The sequence below is a fragment of the Camelus ferus genome, chromosome 2, assembly GCF_009834535.1.
Source record: "Camelus ferus isolate YT-003-E chromosome 2, BCGSAC_Cfer_1.0, whole genome shotgun sequence".
In the NCBI taxonomy this organism is placed as follows: Eukaryota; Metazoa; Chordata; class Mammalia; order Artiodactyla; family Camelidae; genus Camelus; species Camelus ferus.
The window spans coordinates 27,453,603-27,468,253 of NC_045697.1; the positions used below are offsets into that span (position 1 = coordinate 27,453,603).

At 48.6% G+C, this 14,651-nt stretch overlaps 1 protein-coding gene across 14 annotated transcripts in view; it reads left to right on the forward strand.

Moving 5' to 3' along the window:
* The window catches only part of TBC1D1 (TBC1 domain family member 1), a 194,034-nt gene extending 188,881 nt beyond the window's left edge, over window positions 1–5,153 (forward strand). For all 14 annotated transcript variants that reach the window (XM_032495716.1, XM_032495720.1, XM_032495711.1 and 11 more), the window contains one exon: window positions 3,353–5,153. In XM_032495716.1, coding sequence (XP_032351607.1) covers window positions 3,353–3,553 — 201 coding nt within the window. In that variant the 3' untranslated portion in view covers window positions 3,554–5,153. The remainder of the gene's footprint in view (window positions 1–3,352) is intronic.
* Window positions 5,154–14,651: the final 9,498 nt, after the last annotated feature.

The following is a 14,651-nucleotide window of genomic DNA, read 5'->3' on the forward strand; positions in this document are numbered from 1 at the left end:
ACCGTTCTCTCCTGGCTTGTTTGCAGTGGGGATCAAAGGTAGCCTAGGAGAATTGTTCCTTTTTATTAGGAAGCAGACAGATTATCCTTTGCTGAGGTCAGACGCTCCTGGCACTTCCTGAGTAGCCGTTTCTGCACTCGGCCCTTCAGGAGACAGACCCAGAGGTGAACTGGGTGCAGCAGTGCTGTTAGCCGAACGCCAGCAGCCGTGCTTTGAGTGGTGACGAGAGAATCAGAAGCATGAGCTTTCATGAGCGAAACCGGCTAGATCCACAGAGTGATGCCAAGTGAGGAAAGTGCCACAGAATCTACCTAATAAAATAAACCAGAGTCCCTGGTGCAAATACAAAGATTTGGTTAATGAAGGACACAGTCCCCCCCTCTAGCAGCTTCCGTTTTAACATGGATCAACGTGGGTGAGGACATCCAGTAGAAAGGCAGACCCAGACCGCGCAGGCAGAAGGGCGAGGTGGAGACCTGGATGATGCCGGGTGCGTGTTCCCCACGCCCCCCACCCCCGGGCAGACTGCTGACCTGCTCTGTTCTGTCCCTCGAGTGTGAGACAAGGACAGAGAGATACCTAACTGCTCAGCACAGCTCCTTTACCTGTCAGATGGAGTAAAGTAAGCACACAGTCTACTTTTTAAATGTCATAAATGGGTGGTAATGCTGTTACTGGTGAGGAATTATTTCTGGTGGGGTGTTAAAAATTATATTTGAGCTGCTGCAGAGAAAAATTTGTTTTTTTCCCCCAAAATATGTATTCTGTGGTGTTCCTGGACTGTCTTTAGAATAAGCTTTCCATCCTGGTCTAAGCCTCTTTACTTTTCTCCGTGGAAAGTTGCTGCTTTGCAGACACAGGCTTGGCAGTGATGGGAGAGAGGCCATCATTTGGGAGTTTAAATCAGCCCTTGTTTAAAATGTACTCCTCCCGGCAGGGGTTTACCCGAGTGGAACCTAGTCAACATTTACGGTAGAGGAACAAAGGAAAGGCTTTCCCTACTCGGTCCTGACTACCAGTCACGTTCTGAAAGTTAGTTGCTTTCCCCTCTCAGACTGAGATGTCCTAGCTGAGAATATGTCTTTGTGGCTGCCTGGATGCAGTCTCTCCAGGATGGAATGGCTGTAACCTGAAAGGGAGGCCGGGGGATGAAGAGCTGGTCTGCCTGTAAGGGTCTGCAGTACAGGTGGTCATTTAAAATGCCTTCCAGACAGTTGGCCCCTGAACTGTAGCATGCTGGAAACATTCCTGGCAAAGCTCAGATCTGCACTGGAAGCATTTGTCTCATTAAGATAGCACTCAAATAAAAGATTTGTTTTATTGGGCTAATACCCGTGTGGGTTTTCTTGTGATGAGGAAGGGAAGGAATTTCGTGCTGCTTTTGTGATCCTGCACCCCTTTTGTGAAGACAGGGAGTTGTGAAAAGCTGCTCAGATATCTGCAGCCCTCAAGGCAGGCGTCAGGCTGTCCATGGCGATAACAGATGTTCTCCTTGGAGTGCTGACCAAGGGCTCTTGGGGTGTGTCAGTTTGTGGGTGCCTGAATGTAGTTTTCCCATTACTCTTAGAGTCATGTGGACTTACTGTCTTTCAGCCAGACTGCATAAGTTCTGTCAGACTCACACCTCTTTTCACTTTTTTTTTTTTTAAAACAGTTTTCAGAGTCCCGGGATAGGTGTTCAGTGCAATGTTTAATTTTCAAACCTAAATCTTTGGTTTTTTCCCCAGAGCATCAAAATGGACCAGTTTCCTGGCTTTGTTCCATTCATATAGTTGTTAGACCTACCAAAGTCCCATTTATTTTCTTGTTAAACACCTAAGGATGGTGTCTGGCAGCTGGAGACACACTGTCCAGCCTCCTTTGTCCAGCAGCATGCATGAGACGATTGCATAGACATGCCTAGCGGTGCTGGATGGTAAGGGATATGTGTTTTCCATGGCAGGCAGCTACCAGGCATTGAGTGCACGAGCGAGGTGCTGGGGGAGGCCAGACCCCCATGCACGTTGAGGCGTGCTTGCTCCCGTGAGAGCTGCATTCTCGTGAGGAGAGACCTGGCGTTGAGGCAGAACAGTAAACGACCGTGCACATGAGCTCACTGCTAAGCCAGGAGGTACTGCGGGGAGTGCTGTGGACTTCAGCGGGGCAGCCCTTCGAGGGGGTGAGGCGGGACCCGCCTGCGGGCAGGATTGCGACTTAGGCTCTCAGCCCCTTTTTCTTTCTATTTTGAGTGTTTGTGTCACAGCCAGAGCTACGCTTTGAGTCATGAATTGTCTGTCTGGCACAAGCGTTACCTTGTTCAAAAAACTGTTTCCCTTGTTTTGAAAACGAGACAAAATACGTACCATTTTCCCACCTGAAATCAACAGGGACGTGTAGGGCTGGAGGGTTGAAGGCGCCACGCGGTGCCTCACTGACCCCATGATCTGCGCGCCCGGGAACACGGCTATGAGCCGGGACAGGCCAGGGGTCCCGGGGACAGCAGTGCGCGGAGGCCGGGACAGGCAGGGGGGCCCGGGGACAGCAGCGCGGGGACAGCAGCCCGTGGAGGCCAGGGCTGGTGGTTGTCTGCGTCGCCAGAGCCAGCCCACTTGTGCCTGGGGAGCCGGCCCCAGGGGATTAGAGAAAGGAGGGTCGGTTACTAGGGAGAAGCACCTGGAGGTTCTGCCTCACCCTGATTGTGTGCTTAGGACGCAGATGGGTGGGCGCAAGGACACTGCTCGTGTCTGGTCGGTGAGGCTGTGAGCAGGGACTTCTCAGCAGAGCCAGGCCAGCTGAGCGCTCCACACACACGTCCTGGGGGAAATGCCTGTGTCCTTGACGGGTGATGTCTTGTCACTGCAGGGCAGGTAAAGACTAGAGAGCTGTTACTACTTGGGCCTTCAAGTAGAAACCATTTTGATGTCAGTTTGTACATGTAAAGTATTTGTCAGAATGGGCCAGACCGTGCTGCAGTGATAAATGACTCTGCATCTCAGTGGCTTCCCACCACAGAAGTCTTTTTGTCCCCACAGCGCCACCTCTTCTCCACGGGGCATTATTTGGCCATATCAGAGCTGTCCCCACCATGGTGGGTGACTTAGGGGTTGGGCTCCCTCTGCTTTGTGAAGCCACTGTCTCCACATGCAGCCTCCACAGCAGCCACTGCTGGAAGGTCTCAGGGTAGCCCAGCCTCCCCCAGAGGGGACCTGGGAGAGGCAGTCTTCCCCTGGGGCCGAAGTGATGGTGAACTCAGAGAGATGCGGCTGCTGAAATACGGCTCCAGCCCCCGGGCTGGACGGCACGGCGTGCGGGGTCCAGCTCTGCTGTGTCTCCCTGGGCAGTTAACATTCTCATTTCTTCTGTTCTTCTCCAGGTGGCGAATGGGAGGATCCAAAGCCTCGAAGCCACCATTGAGAGGCTCCTGACCAGTGAGAGCAAGCTGAAGCAGGCCACCCTGGCCTTAGAGCTGGAGCGGTCGGCCCTGCTGCAGACGGTGGCGCAGCTCCAGGGGCAGATGGCGGAGCTGAGCGGCCCGGAGCCTGAGCACGCACCGCCCGAGCCCGTGGGCGACTGACCGTCATCGCCCAGCTCCGTGGGAGACGTGGCCGCCACCCGAACACTGTCCAGGCCTTAACTGAGAGAGACGGACGGAAGACGCTGGAGGGAGAGAGCGGAGCGTGGCGCGTGCTTCTCAGGGAGGACGCTGGCTTGCCGGCATCCAGAGTCTTCTGGGCTGAGACTTGCGGCACCTGGGCAAACGCCCCGGTGTTCTTGTTGTTGTTTAGGTTCTGATTCGTCCCTTCTCCAGTCCTGATATCTGTACTCGGTAGATTTAGATGGCATGGACACCAATAAATGCACCTTTATGTTCCTTTGTTGTTTCCTTTCTCGGGATCACTGTGTTTATAAAGAGCATTCATAATACGGTGGAATTTCAAAAGCCAGAGAGGCTGGAGATGATTCCTCCGGCAAAGATGTGGGTCCATCGTTCTTCCAAAGGGGGTTTGTGTGACCTACACCTTCAGCATCACTGGTGGGAGCACAGTTGGCCCTTGACCATTCTTGTGGAAGCCTCAGATGACCGTTAGGAAAAATCGAATTTGACGTCTTATTTGAATTTGGCATCTGAAATTTGATCACTGTGCTTGGTACTTAATGAAGTTTGTCTTTTAAGAAGAATAGTTTTGATACATTTTTTTCCTTGGCCTGCAAGTACTGATGAAAGTCATTGTAGATAAATGTTTCAGGGGAAATCATCTGTTTTCAGACCCTGCCAGGGGAGGCTGAGCATGCCACCCGCAGCTGCAGTCTCTGTGGTGTCTGACGCCCACCTTGCAGAGTCATGTGTTCTGCTGCTGTAGGATGTAGTGCAGCCCTGTGTCCCCCTGTGTCTGCACCCCTTGGGACTCTGATTTCCTGGTGAAGTTGCCGAGCACATCAGGGCATTTCAAAGTCTTCAGACTTTCAGCCTGAAATTGCAGTCAAATGTACGGCAGCTGAAAGCAGTTTTTCGAGGTAGGATGTGCATTTTGAATGTAACTCACACCCCTACGACCCCTTCCCTCAGGATGACGAGGACCCTGTGCCTTCAGCCGGCAAAAGGCCTCTCACGGTGGCCCTGGTGTCGTCTGGTCGCTGTGCAAGGCTCGTCCCTGTGCTCCTTGAACAGGCGGTGGCGTGAGGGGAGCTGTGTGGGCAGGTTCACTTCACTGACAGCAGAACCACTTCTGGTCGTCACCGCATCATCGCAGCCACGTCTCCTCCATGAGAGGCCTCTTGACTCTCAGCGGAGGGCATCTCTTTGAAGCCTGAGGTGAATGGAAGCATTTTCACACTTGGACTTTTTAGAAAGACTCCCCAGACATTTCCAAGGGAGGCCAACGTACTGCCCCTGGTGCCTGCGCAGTTGGTTCACACTGGGGACCCTTGCCTGTTCCCCAAACCAGAGGAGAGCAGTTCCTTTTGTGAACTAGGTGACAGCCAGTAACCTTTGCCCTGAGTTGTTCCACCAGCTGTAACTTAGAGGAGCTCACATTTGAGGGCTTCCTTCCACGTATTTTACTGTTTGAATGTTTAAAAATGTTGAATTTTGGACATCTTGTTACCATTACTCAAAAACATCGACTCTGCATTAAATTAGAAACAAGGAAGCAATAAATCATGTCCACACTTTACAGTGTTTGGTGTTTCTTTAACTTTGGGTTTTTGATTTTTAGCCCAGGAGCGAAGGACTGCCCCCCGATCACCTGTGGATCAGTGTGTGTGACTGACTAGATGGCGGCGAGGCCTCTGAGGGACCGGCGTCTCGTGTTTCTAGTGTTGCTACCCACGTGCTTGTGACGTTGCCACCTCTCTGCGCGGTGTGCGTAGTAGGGCTGATGAGACCAGCTGCATGTGTCACGTGCCAGCGAGTGCTGTCATGAGATCACACGGGGGGGGAGAGGATGGTTGACTCAGGCCTGTGATGACAGGTTGGACAGTCAGCCTGTGACTTAGTAGGGGACAGATAAATTCATAGTTCTCCTCACTGTGTGAGAATTCACAGAGGCAAAATTTTAAACCAAGAAGGTTTTGTGTTATGTTTTCCTGTGACGCACAACTCTACACACGTGTGCACTTGAAGATTGTCTTTCTGCCCTCTGGGACTGAAGACACTGTGAGCCCCCAGGAAGCTCACTGTAACATAGAACACGTATGAAAACGCCTTCTGTGCAGAGCACTCAGTGTGGGGTCCTCGGAGGAGCTGCAAGGAGACAGAACAGTGTCCAGTTGGGGGTTTGTGTTTGGTGGGTGGGTGAATCCAGGGAGAAGGGTCTCTCTGAGTGCTGTGGGTACAGGGTTTGTTCCAGGGATGAGAGCAGGCACTGCAGTGTGAGGAGAGGACAGGGGACGGTGCAGGGGGAGGTGTGCGGGTCAAGAGAAACCCCCGTCGGTCCCTCCAAGAAGCAGGACACACACGGGTGCTGAGGTGGGCCTGGGCAGGTGGTGCGTGGGCCTCTGTGTTCTGTGGTGACCACCTCTGCGTCTACAGCCAGGTGTCTGCTGGTGGGCCGGAGCCACCCTAAGTCAACAGTCAAGGTCAGAACTTGAGAAGAAGAGCTGGAGGTGGAGCAGAGGAGAATGAGGATGAGTTGGGACCTGCCAGGTGCCTCGTGTCTGTCTGTCACCACATTTGACTGCTGACCTTCCGAGAAAGATGGCCCTTGCTTCACTTTGCCTTCCAAAAATTGCACAAGGATGTCTTTGAGCCGATTCTAATTTAAGACCACCAAGGAAGGGGACCTGGGGAAAGGTAGTCCTGGTTTACCCAAGCTGGCGTAGAACAGCCACCACAATTAATTTTGGCACCTGCCTAAGCATGCATGAGTGAGTCACTTTACAGAGGCCCTCCAGCTAAGTATGTATGATTAGTGATCCATAGAGTTCGGACTCGAAGACTGACCTGGACTTTGTCACTGATGGTGCAACACTGGCGTCCAGGACCTCCCCTCCCTGCATCTCCTTCCTTCTGTCAAGTGTTACCAGACAATCTACAAATTAAGATCAGGAAGCTTCCTATGTGGGAAAATAATGTACAAGCCACATTATCTTAAACTGAAACTGCTTTAAGGGTTTGAAATAGCTCAAAATAATCTTGGATTGGGAAAGCCAGAGGGAACCTTCTATTTCTACTTCATACTAGAAAACCACCTTCCACCTCATTTTATCGAGGAAAAAGCCGAAGAGAAGAAGACAGGTTCAAAAACCCCCTAATGGCTCAGCTGCGGGATCGGTAGATCCTCAGTCTCCTGACAGCCTCACAGTCAACACCGCTCAGCTTCAATTTCAGTGGGTTTTGGGAATCTGTTTCTGATGGCATCAAGTTTCAAGGCAAGGAAAGTTCTGCCTCACTTTCCAGAAGGGTGATCTGTATAGTCAGGAGACCAACTCAGGTTCCTCCTGAGACGTGGGGCCCCCAGGGGCCTTAATTTATCCATCGTAAGTAAAAACCAGGAGGAGCTCCCCAGTCCCCCTGCATGTGGACGCTGGGCAGAGGAATGCTGCTGCAGTGGGGTCTGAATTTGAAACTGACAACAAAGATGAAAAAGAATGTTTTTATCTAGGATTCATCAATAACTGCCTTCATATCTCTAAAGTGAATAATCAGCCAACTGTCTTGGTTGTAAGCCCTTACTAGCAAAGCATTTGAATTTATACCCCATGTATATATTTACTTAAAAATTTCAAACATGACTCAATTTTATTATAAAATAAAGTCTTAAATGAGGTGAAACAAAATAGTTAAAAAATATTGATGATTAAAAAGATGACTTCTAGTGTTTCTAAGTAGAACCATGAACACTTCATTTAAAATATTGTTTTAAGACTGCAATACAGTCCTTCAGATGTCAGTTTCCCAGTTTAGCCTAGTTTGATGGTTGGTTTGAATGCACTGTTGTGGCTGAATAAAGGATGGCTTACAACCTCTCGAGAGAGAAAGGGCACTGCTGGTCGCATTAAGTCATGATGCTTATTAATTCACTTTCATTCACCAATTGTGCAAAGGTTTTTGTTGAGGTATGGTTAGCAAATTTCCATCTTCTCTAAGGGCAGACTAACGTAAACTCATCAACATGTGTTAGAGGTTGCCTCTTCCGCTCTTTGGAAAGCTTTGTGAACAAATTATAAAAGCGTTTCCAAGATTGTTTGAGTAACACCTTCACACGGTTTCTGGCTAAGAGATGACCCAACCAACAGCAGCACTTCAAACACCCTTTTCTGGAAAAGCCCTTTCCATAGCACGTTCTAAGAAGTCTCTTTTGGGCTCCCCGCCTGGAGCCCTGTGTTCTCAGACATGGGTCTCAGTTCATCATGTGGCTGCCTGCTCCCCAGCCTGTGTGCCTGCTGTGAACACAGTGTCTCTCCACCAGCCTCTTTCCTGCAAAGCCCTGGACTGAGCAGAGCAGAGAGGAGCTGAACAGTGTGGTGTTAAAAATAGCACCTGCGAATCACTGCACTTTCTTAACCGCAGTGTCCACCCCACAGAACCACTGGAGTCAGCCTGGACAGTCTGACGGGGATGAAGGAAGCTGTTCTCATTCCTTGTCTCGTTTCTTCTCCCGGTTAGATTCGTCTGCTTTTCCTCACTTTTCTGGCTGCATCTTCCTGCCATTGTTGTTGTCCTGTTCTGTATATGGATCTGTGTCTTGCGTGTCTTCCTGCTCTTCTAGGCAGCTCTTCTTTCCAAACGTCTAACTGTGTTTCTCATTTCCTCCAACTGTAGGAAAAGCTGACTCTGATTACTGTTAAACCATGGCTTTGGGTCTTGGCCCCCTGCAGGGTGACATCCCGAGGTACCATCTTGGGGAATCTGTGCAGATGGGGAAGTAGCACTTTAGAGAAGTCGAGGCAAGTTTACCTGGTGGAGGTGGGGTGTCATTCTATTCAGTGATGTCAAAGTTCTGCCCACCTTTGTTCTTCCTGTACTTTCTTGGGTCTTTTTGTTTTGTTTTTGTTTTTGAAGTATAGTTGATTTACAGTGTCAGTTTCAGGTGTACAGCAAAGTGATTCAGTTGTACACACATGTATGTATATATGTATGTGTGTATGTGTGTGTGTGTGTGTGTGTGTGTATATATATATATTTCTTTTTTAGATTCTTTTCCATTATAGGTTATTATAAGATATTGAATATAGTTCCCTGTGCTATACAAGGTCCTCCTTGGTTCTCTGTTTTATATACCATAGTATGTATCTGTTAATTTCAAACTCCTAATTTATCCCTTCCCCCACGTCTGCTTTTCCCTTTAGTAACCATAAGTTTGTTTTCTGTGTCTGTGAGTCTATTTGTTTTGTAAATAAGTTCCTTTGTATCATTTTTTTTATATTCTACATATAAGTGATATCATACGATATTTGTCTTTCTCTGTCTGACTTACTTCACTGAGTATGGTCATCTCTAGGGTCCATCTGTGTTGCTGCAAATGGCATTATTTCATTCTTTTTTATGGCTGAGTAATATTCCACCAAGTAATATTCCATAGTGGAATATACTTGAAACTATATAGTGGAATATTACTTGAAACTCTCCAAAAGGAAATCCTGACTGCTCAGATTCCATTCCAGGGTTCTGAGAATACATGGGCAAAGACTTGCTCAGTTGCTGTTCATATTCTTTTAGAATGAGTTGCCAGTGGTGGAAGGGGTACTGGAAATGGGAATGCAGAAATCTTTGAAGAATTATAAAGCCAGCTGAAATTTGCAGCTTTATTGAATAAGAGAAGAAGTGGATGCTGTAACGTCTGGCTTATTGAGCCCTGTTGACAGTCTGGTCTGTGGGGATTGTGAGAATGTTCTTGCAGAAGTTCCTTTAATCCTCAGTGTCGTCTTTAAGAAGCCTCAGGGCTTCCCAGGTTCTTCTCCTGAGCAACGCTTGTGTTCAATCCAATGTTAGCTGTGCAGCTGAACATGTGATCCTATTTTGACTAGACATTTCCAAAACACTCAAAGCCAAACTGGTGACCCTTCAGTTAGCAAATGTGGAAGCATTTTGTTCTGACCCATGACTCATTTTGACCCTCTCTGGTCTGTCTTTATTCCAGTTAGTTCATGCTTTCTCATATCTTTAACGTCCTTTTAAGTTATCCTAAAACACTTGAAGAACAAGATGGAACTTGGCAATTATAAATAGAAGCAACAACTAGTGGTTAAAATCACGGGTCCTGAAGTCAACTAGAGTCCAACCCCGATAGCACGTCTATAAAGTAGAAATAATAGTAACTGTTTCACAGGATTGTTTGAATATTTATGAAGAGCACTGAGCACTGTGGCTGAGACAAAGCTAGCAAGCAGTACATGTTAACTATCAGTAGACAGAAATTATAGAAACTAAATGGATCCAATTTTGTGAGCTTAAAATCGACCCCAGGCAAAATTCCTTAGCAGATTGTAAACATATTTGAAAGGTGATCTCTAAAATGATTACATTTTCTTAAAAGCATGTCATGCTAGGCCAATATAATTTTATGATTTGAAAAGTGCAATGACCAAGCTGTAGAAAAACATACCTTGATGTCAGCAAAGCTTTTGGTAACATCTTTCACAGTAACATACGGAAGTTAAAGTTACATGGGCGGGAGAACTCACTTGGGTTGATTTAACAGGTTAAACTAGTAAGACCTCTAGATGGTGGTTCTCAGCCCTGGTTGCACATTAGAATCACCTGGAGATTTTTTTTTTTTTTTAAGTTTTTTTGTTGTCTTTTAAGCTCCCCTGTGATTTTAAAGTTAATCAGGATGGAGAACTACTGCTGTAATTATAATGGATTGAGATGAGCCTAGAAGTTAGGGATTTAATTTACCTGACCTGGATTTTGTCCTTGGCCAGCCGAGTCCACAATTGTATCCGTGACCTGTACAAGGCCCTGTGGAAGGGGGCCTGCCTCTCAGACGTGAGGATGCTACAGAGCAAACGCGGTGAAGACGTTGATGTTGACAAGCTGGACCTGTGACCTGATTCGAGCAAAATGCAGTTTTAAATGCCAGGCTCTAGGTTCATGCGAAGGGCAGTGGTTTCAAAGCATAACCCCCAGAGCAACAGCATCAGCAGCATCTGCAAACTTGTCAAAAGTGCAAATTCTCTGGCTCTACCTCAACTTACTAGTTCAGAAACTCTACAAGGTGGAGCTGGCAGTCTTTTTTTAACAAGCCCTCTGAGGGATTCCAGGGGATCTTAAAGCGTGCCAAAGCTTAAGAACCACTTGTACGTGAGGGACAAGTACAAAATGGAAAACACCTGAGTTAGCATCACAGGCTGGGAAGAGAATCTCCTTATTCTTGGTCCACAGTTCTATTGTATCCATGCTTTCCCGTTGCTGTGAAGACCTTCCATACTTCATGGGGCATGCCACTTGCCTCTCCCTTTGTTCCACATTCATGGTATAATCTATTCGTCGAAAATCTGAATAATTCTAGAGACTGTTAGACAGTGAGAAATGTTAAGTGTAGAGTACGGTGATATAACAATAGCTAAAAACAGAACAAAACAATGCCTAGCAGTCCACCACATGCCAGGCCCTGTGATGAGCCGGAAGTGAACCAAGCCCACCCTTCAACTCTTGCTACCCAACCAGTAATGCTGATCATTTCACAGTTGCAAATGGATCAATCCCTCATTTCTTTCCTCATAAGGTAATGTTCATCTAAGAAGCTCACAACGGGGCCTGGCATTTCCAGGATCTGGCTTCCCCACAGAGATTAAAAATGTGTTAGCATGTGTCACATGTGCTGAGAAGCCCTCCGTACATGTGATATTGTGATGTATAATAAGAAATATATATCTGATCTTTCAGCAGAGCTCCTAAAACCTTTGGGATTTTCTGTGATAAAAGTGATAGAAGTATCGTTTTTTATGTTAGTGAGGTGAATTTTAGAAAGCACTGAAAGGGGGGATGCTGGTTGTCAGGGGAGCCAACTGAGAATAGAGGGTTAGAACTTTCAGCCCCATCTCCTGATTTCTGGGGAGCGGGGGAGCTGAAGGTTGACTCGATCACCAATGGCCAATGATTTAACCAACCATGCCCATGTGATGAAGCCTCCATAAAACCCCAGAAGGACGGGGTTTTGAGAGCTCCCAGGTTGGAGCACACATGGAGATTCAGGGAGAGTGGGGTGCTCAGAGAGGGCATGGAAGCTCCAAACCCTTTCCTGACTTGCTCTGTGCATCTCCATCAGTTATGTGAGCCACTCTAGCAAATTAATTGAACCCAGAGACGGGGTTGGGGGAACCTCCAATTTATAGCCAGTCAGATGCACAGGTGACAACAGGGATTTGCAACTGGCGTGTGAAGTGGGGCGTCCAAAGGTGGGCAAGTCTTGTGGGACTGTGCCCTTAACCTGTGGGGCCTGACGCTCTCCCCAGGCAGAAGTTGTCAGAACTGAGTTGAACTTTAAGGGACCCAGCTGGCATCCGAGAATTGCTTGGTGGTGTGGAAAAAACCCCCACACGCTGGAGCTGGTGTTAGAACTGTGGTTAAGAAATGTAGTTTCCACTCTTTCTTTCAATCTGTTGTCTTTCTAAAATGTTTCTTCCGCATTACTGTTATGTTACATACTGTTTAAAAATCATTAAAGAAGACAATTTAGGTGATACAAACTTTATCTAACACTTCATAAAGTGAACCGCCTCCTTTCAGAGAACTGCAAAATGGAGCAGAAGGCAAGAAACTTTAATAGGACGAAGAATAAAAAGCAAGGACGGGACAGATGAAAAATGTGTGATTGCCCGGGGGCCACATGGTCAGTCTTGTTTGGGGTGAGAAGGCCCAGAGCCAGCTCGGCTGCTGGGGGTTGGCTGCCGGGACACACTGCGTTCCTGGTGAAGGGGAGCATTTACGGGGCCATGTTATCTGAGCTTTGGTTGCTGGCGTGGCACCTTGGGCAGGAGTGGCTCCATCTTGGGCCTAGAGATTGATTTCAGCAGTACACACGGTAAAAACTCGAACACACGACAGAACATACAAGATAACATTGACGTCCCCCGAAGCCCCCTCAACCTGCATCCTACTACCGAAAGGTAATCCCTTTGATCAGTTTCTTAGCTTTTCTTCCAAAAATTGATACACATACTACACAAAATGCATATGGAAACATTTTGGGTTGCCACAACTAGGGGGGAGAGGAAGGGTGTGTGCAACTGTCTTCTAGAGGGCAGAGCCCGAGATGCTGCTAAGCACCCCACAGGGCACGGACAGACCCCCCAGCAGACGTCAGTGCCCACGGTGTCAGTATTACCCATGGTGAGAAAGCTGGTGGTGGTTTTGAAACCTGAATGTATCAGAATCCCCTGGAGGGTTTGTTGGAACACAGATTGTGGGGCACTGCCCCCAAAGTTTCTAATTCAGTTGATCTGGATAGGGGGGGGGGCCAGTTTGCATTTCTACAAGTTTCCAGTGGATGCTGACGTTGCAGGCCCAGAGACCCTACTTTCCGAACCTCTGCCTGGGCCTTCCCCTGTCTACAGGGACCTGGTGGCTCACTAGCTCCAGGTCTTGGTTCCACCTGGAAGAAAGGTTGGAAGAGAGGGAGGAACCTTGCCCACACTGAGTGCTGAGCCCAGACGGAGCAGAAGCCATTTCCAGTCTCGGTCCATTGGCGAGAACTTAATGACGTAGCCACCCTTTGTTGTACAAGAGCCTGGAAGACGGGGTCACTAGCAGAGGCCCATGAGCCCCGCAAAGATGGGGGGGTTTTATCACTAAGAGGAAGAAGGAAGAATGGCTATTGGGGACCGTCTGTAGTCTCTGATGAAAAACTGCCCCACTCTCTCCCTCCTTCCCTACTTGATTGCTGGCTCCCCTGCCACCCTCCAGACACACCCAGCTCTCTGCCCTTCTGGTGGCCACAGCCCCATCCCGGGGCATCTGCACCCCCTGCTGCCTCTGCGTGGGAAGAACATGGTTTCCCCGGTCACTCCACTCAGGTCACTCCTCAGGGAGGCCGGCCCTGCCTGCCCTGCCTGACAGGTCCCCCTGCCCCTCTCCCCTGCCTTCCTCTCCCCTGCCTTCCTCTCCCCTCAGCCAGCTTTCTCTGTCTATGTCACTCAGGGCTCTCAACAGCATAGTGATTTCCTTCTCTATTTGTCTTTGTCTCAGCAAAGCAAGATTTGTGAGGGCCAGGCCTGACTTCGAATAGATTTGTGCTGAGGTTTTTAAATCCATGAGCCTGTTCAACGCTCATTCATTTGGAATATTTTCTTTGGGCTTCTTGTGCCCAGGGTGGTGGCAAGTAGGCCAATGGCCCTGGAATGTTCACGACCGACCCTCTGCCTCCCGGGGTGGCCCGGTCTCTCCAGGTCCTCGGGGCTGCACCTCCCAGCTGGGGTGTGAGCCAGAGAGAGCAGAGTTGGCAGCAAACCTTCCTAAGGCAGCCACGTCATTTCTCAGATGAGCGTGTGGTGTTCACACCCATTTAATGTAGCGGCCCAGTCAAGGGAGAGGCCTTGGTTCATCAGATTTACCCCCTACCAGGAAAATCATCTCCTCTCTAAGCAATCTGGCTTCCAAGATTTAAAAGTGCCTTATCAGCTTAAGTGGATCTAAGAAAACAAACATTTTATGACTGTGATCATATAAGCAGCTCCAGAAAAAGAATAGCTCAGCCCTGATGGGTAGTTCTGACAAATAAACCAGGCAGTCACACACTGCAGAAATAGCTAGAACTTCTGTGACTTCACAGGGAGCCAAATGGAAATGCCCTTGACAAGCGGTGCTGAAGTCCTCCTGCAGTCGTGGCGCGGTCAGGCGCTCGACGTGCGCCAAAAACGTTTTGCTCCAACTAGACCCGCTCCTCCAGTGGAACCCTGTTAACTGGAGCCCTCGAACTGAATTGTTATGCTTAGATTTTAGGGAAGGGGGACACAGCTACAACAAAAGCAGCTCATCTAAAGGGTCTGGTTAACACCAAACAGAAAGACAATTCCGGCAGCCGGCGGCAGGACTGGAATCAGGGTTGACTCGGTGGCTTCTGTGTTTTTTTTTATCGACGTCCCCCACCATCTGGAATCACAGTGCCCTGACACCCGGCAGGGTCCTGTATGATTAAAAGCAGGCCAGGCCCTGGCCCATGAGACAGAGATTTTCAGCACCACTGGTTAAAAAGAGTTTCCTGTTAACCAGAAAAGGCCAGGTATCAGAA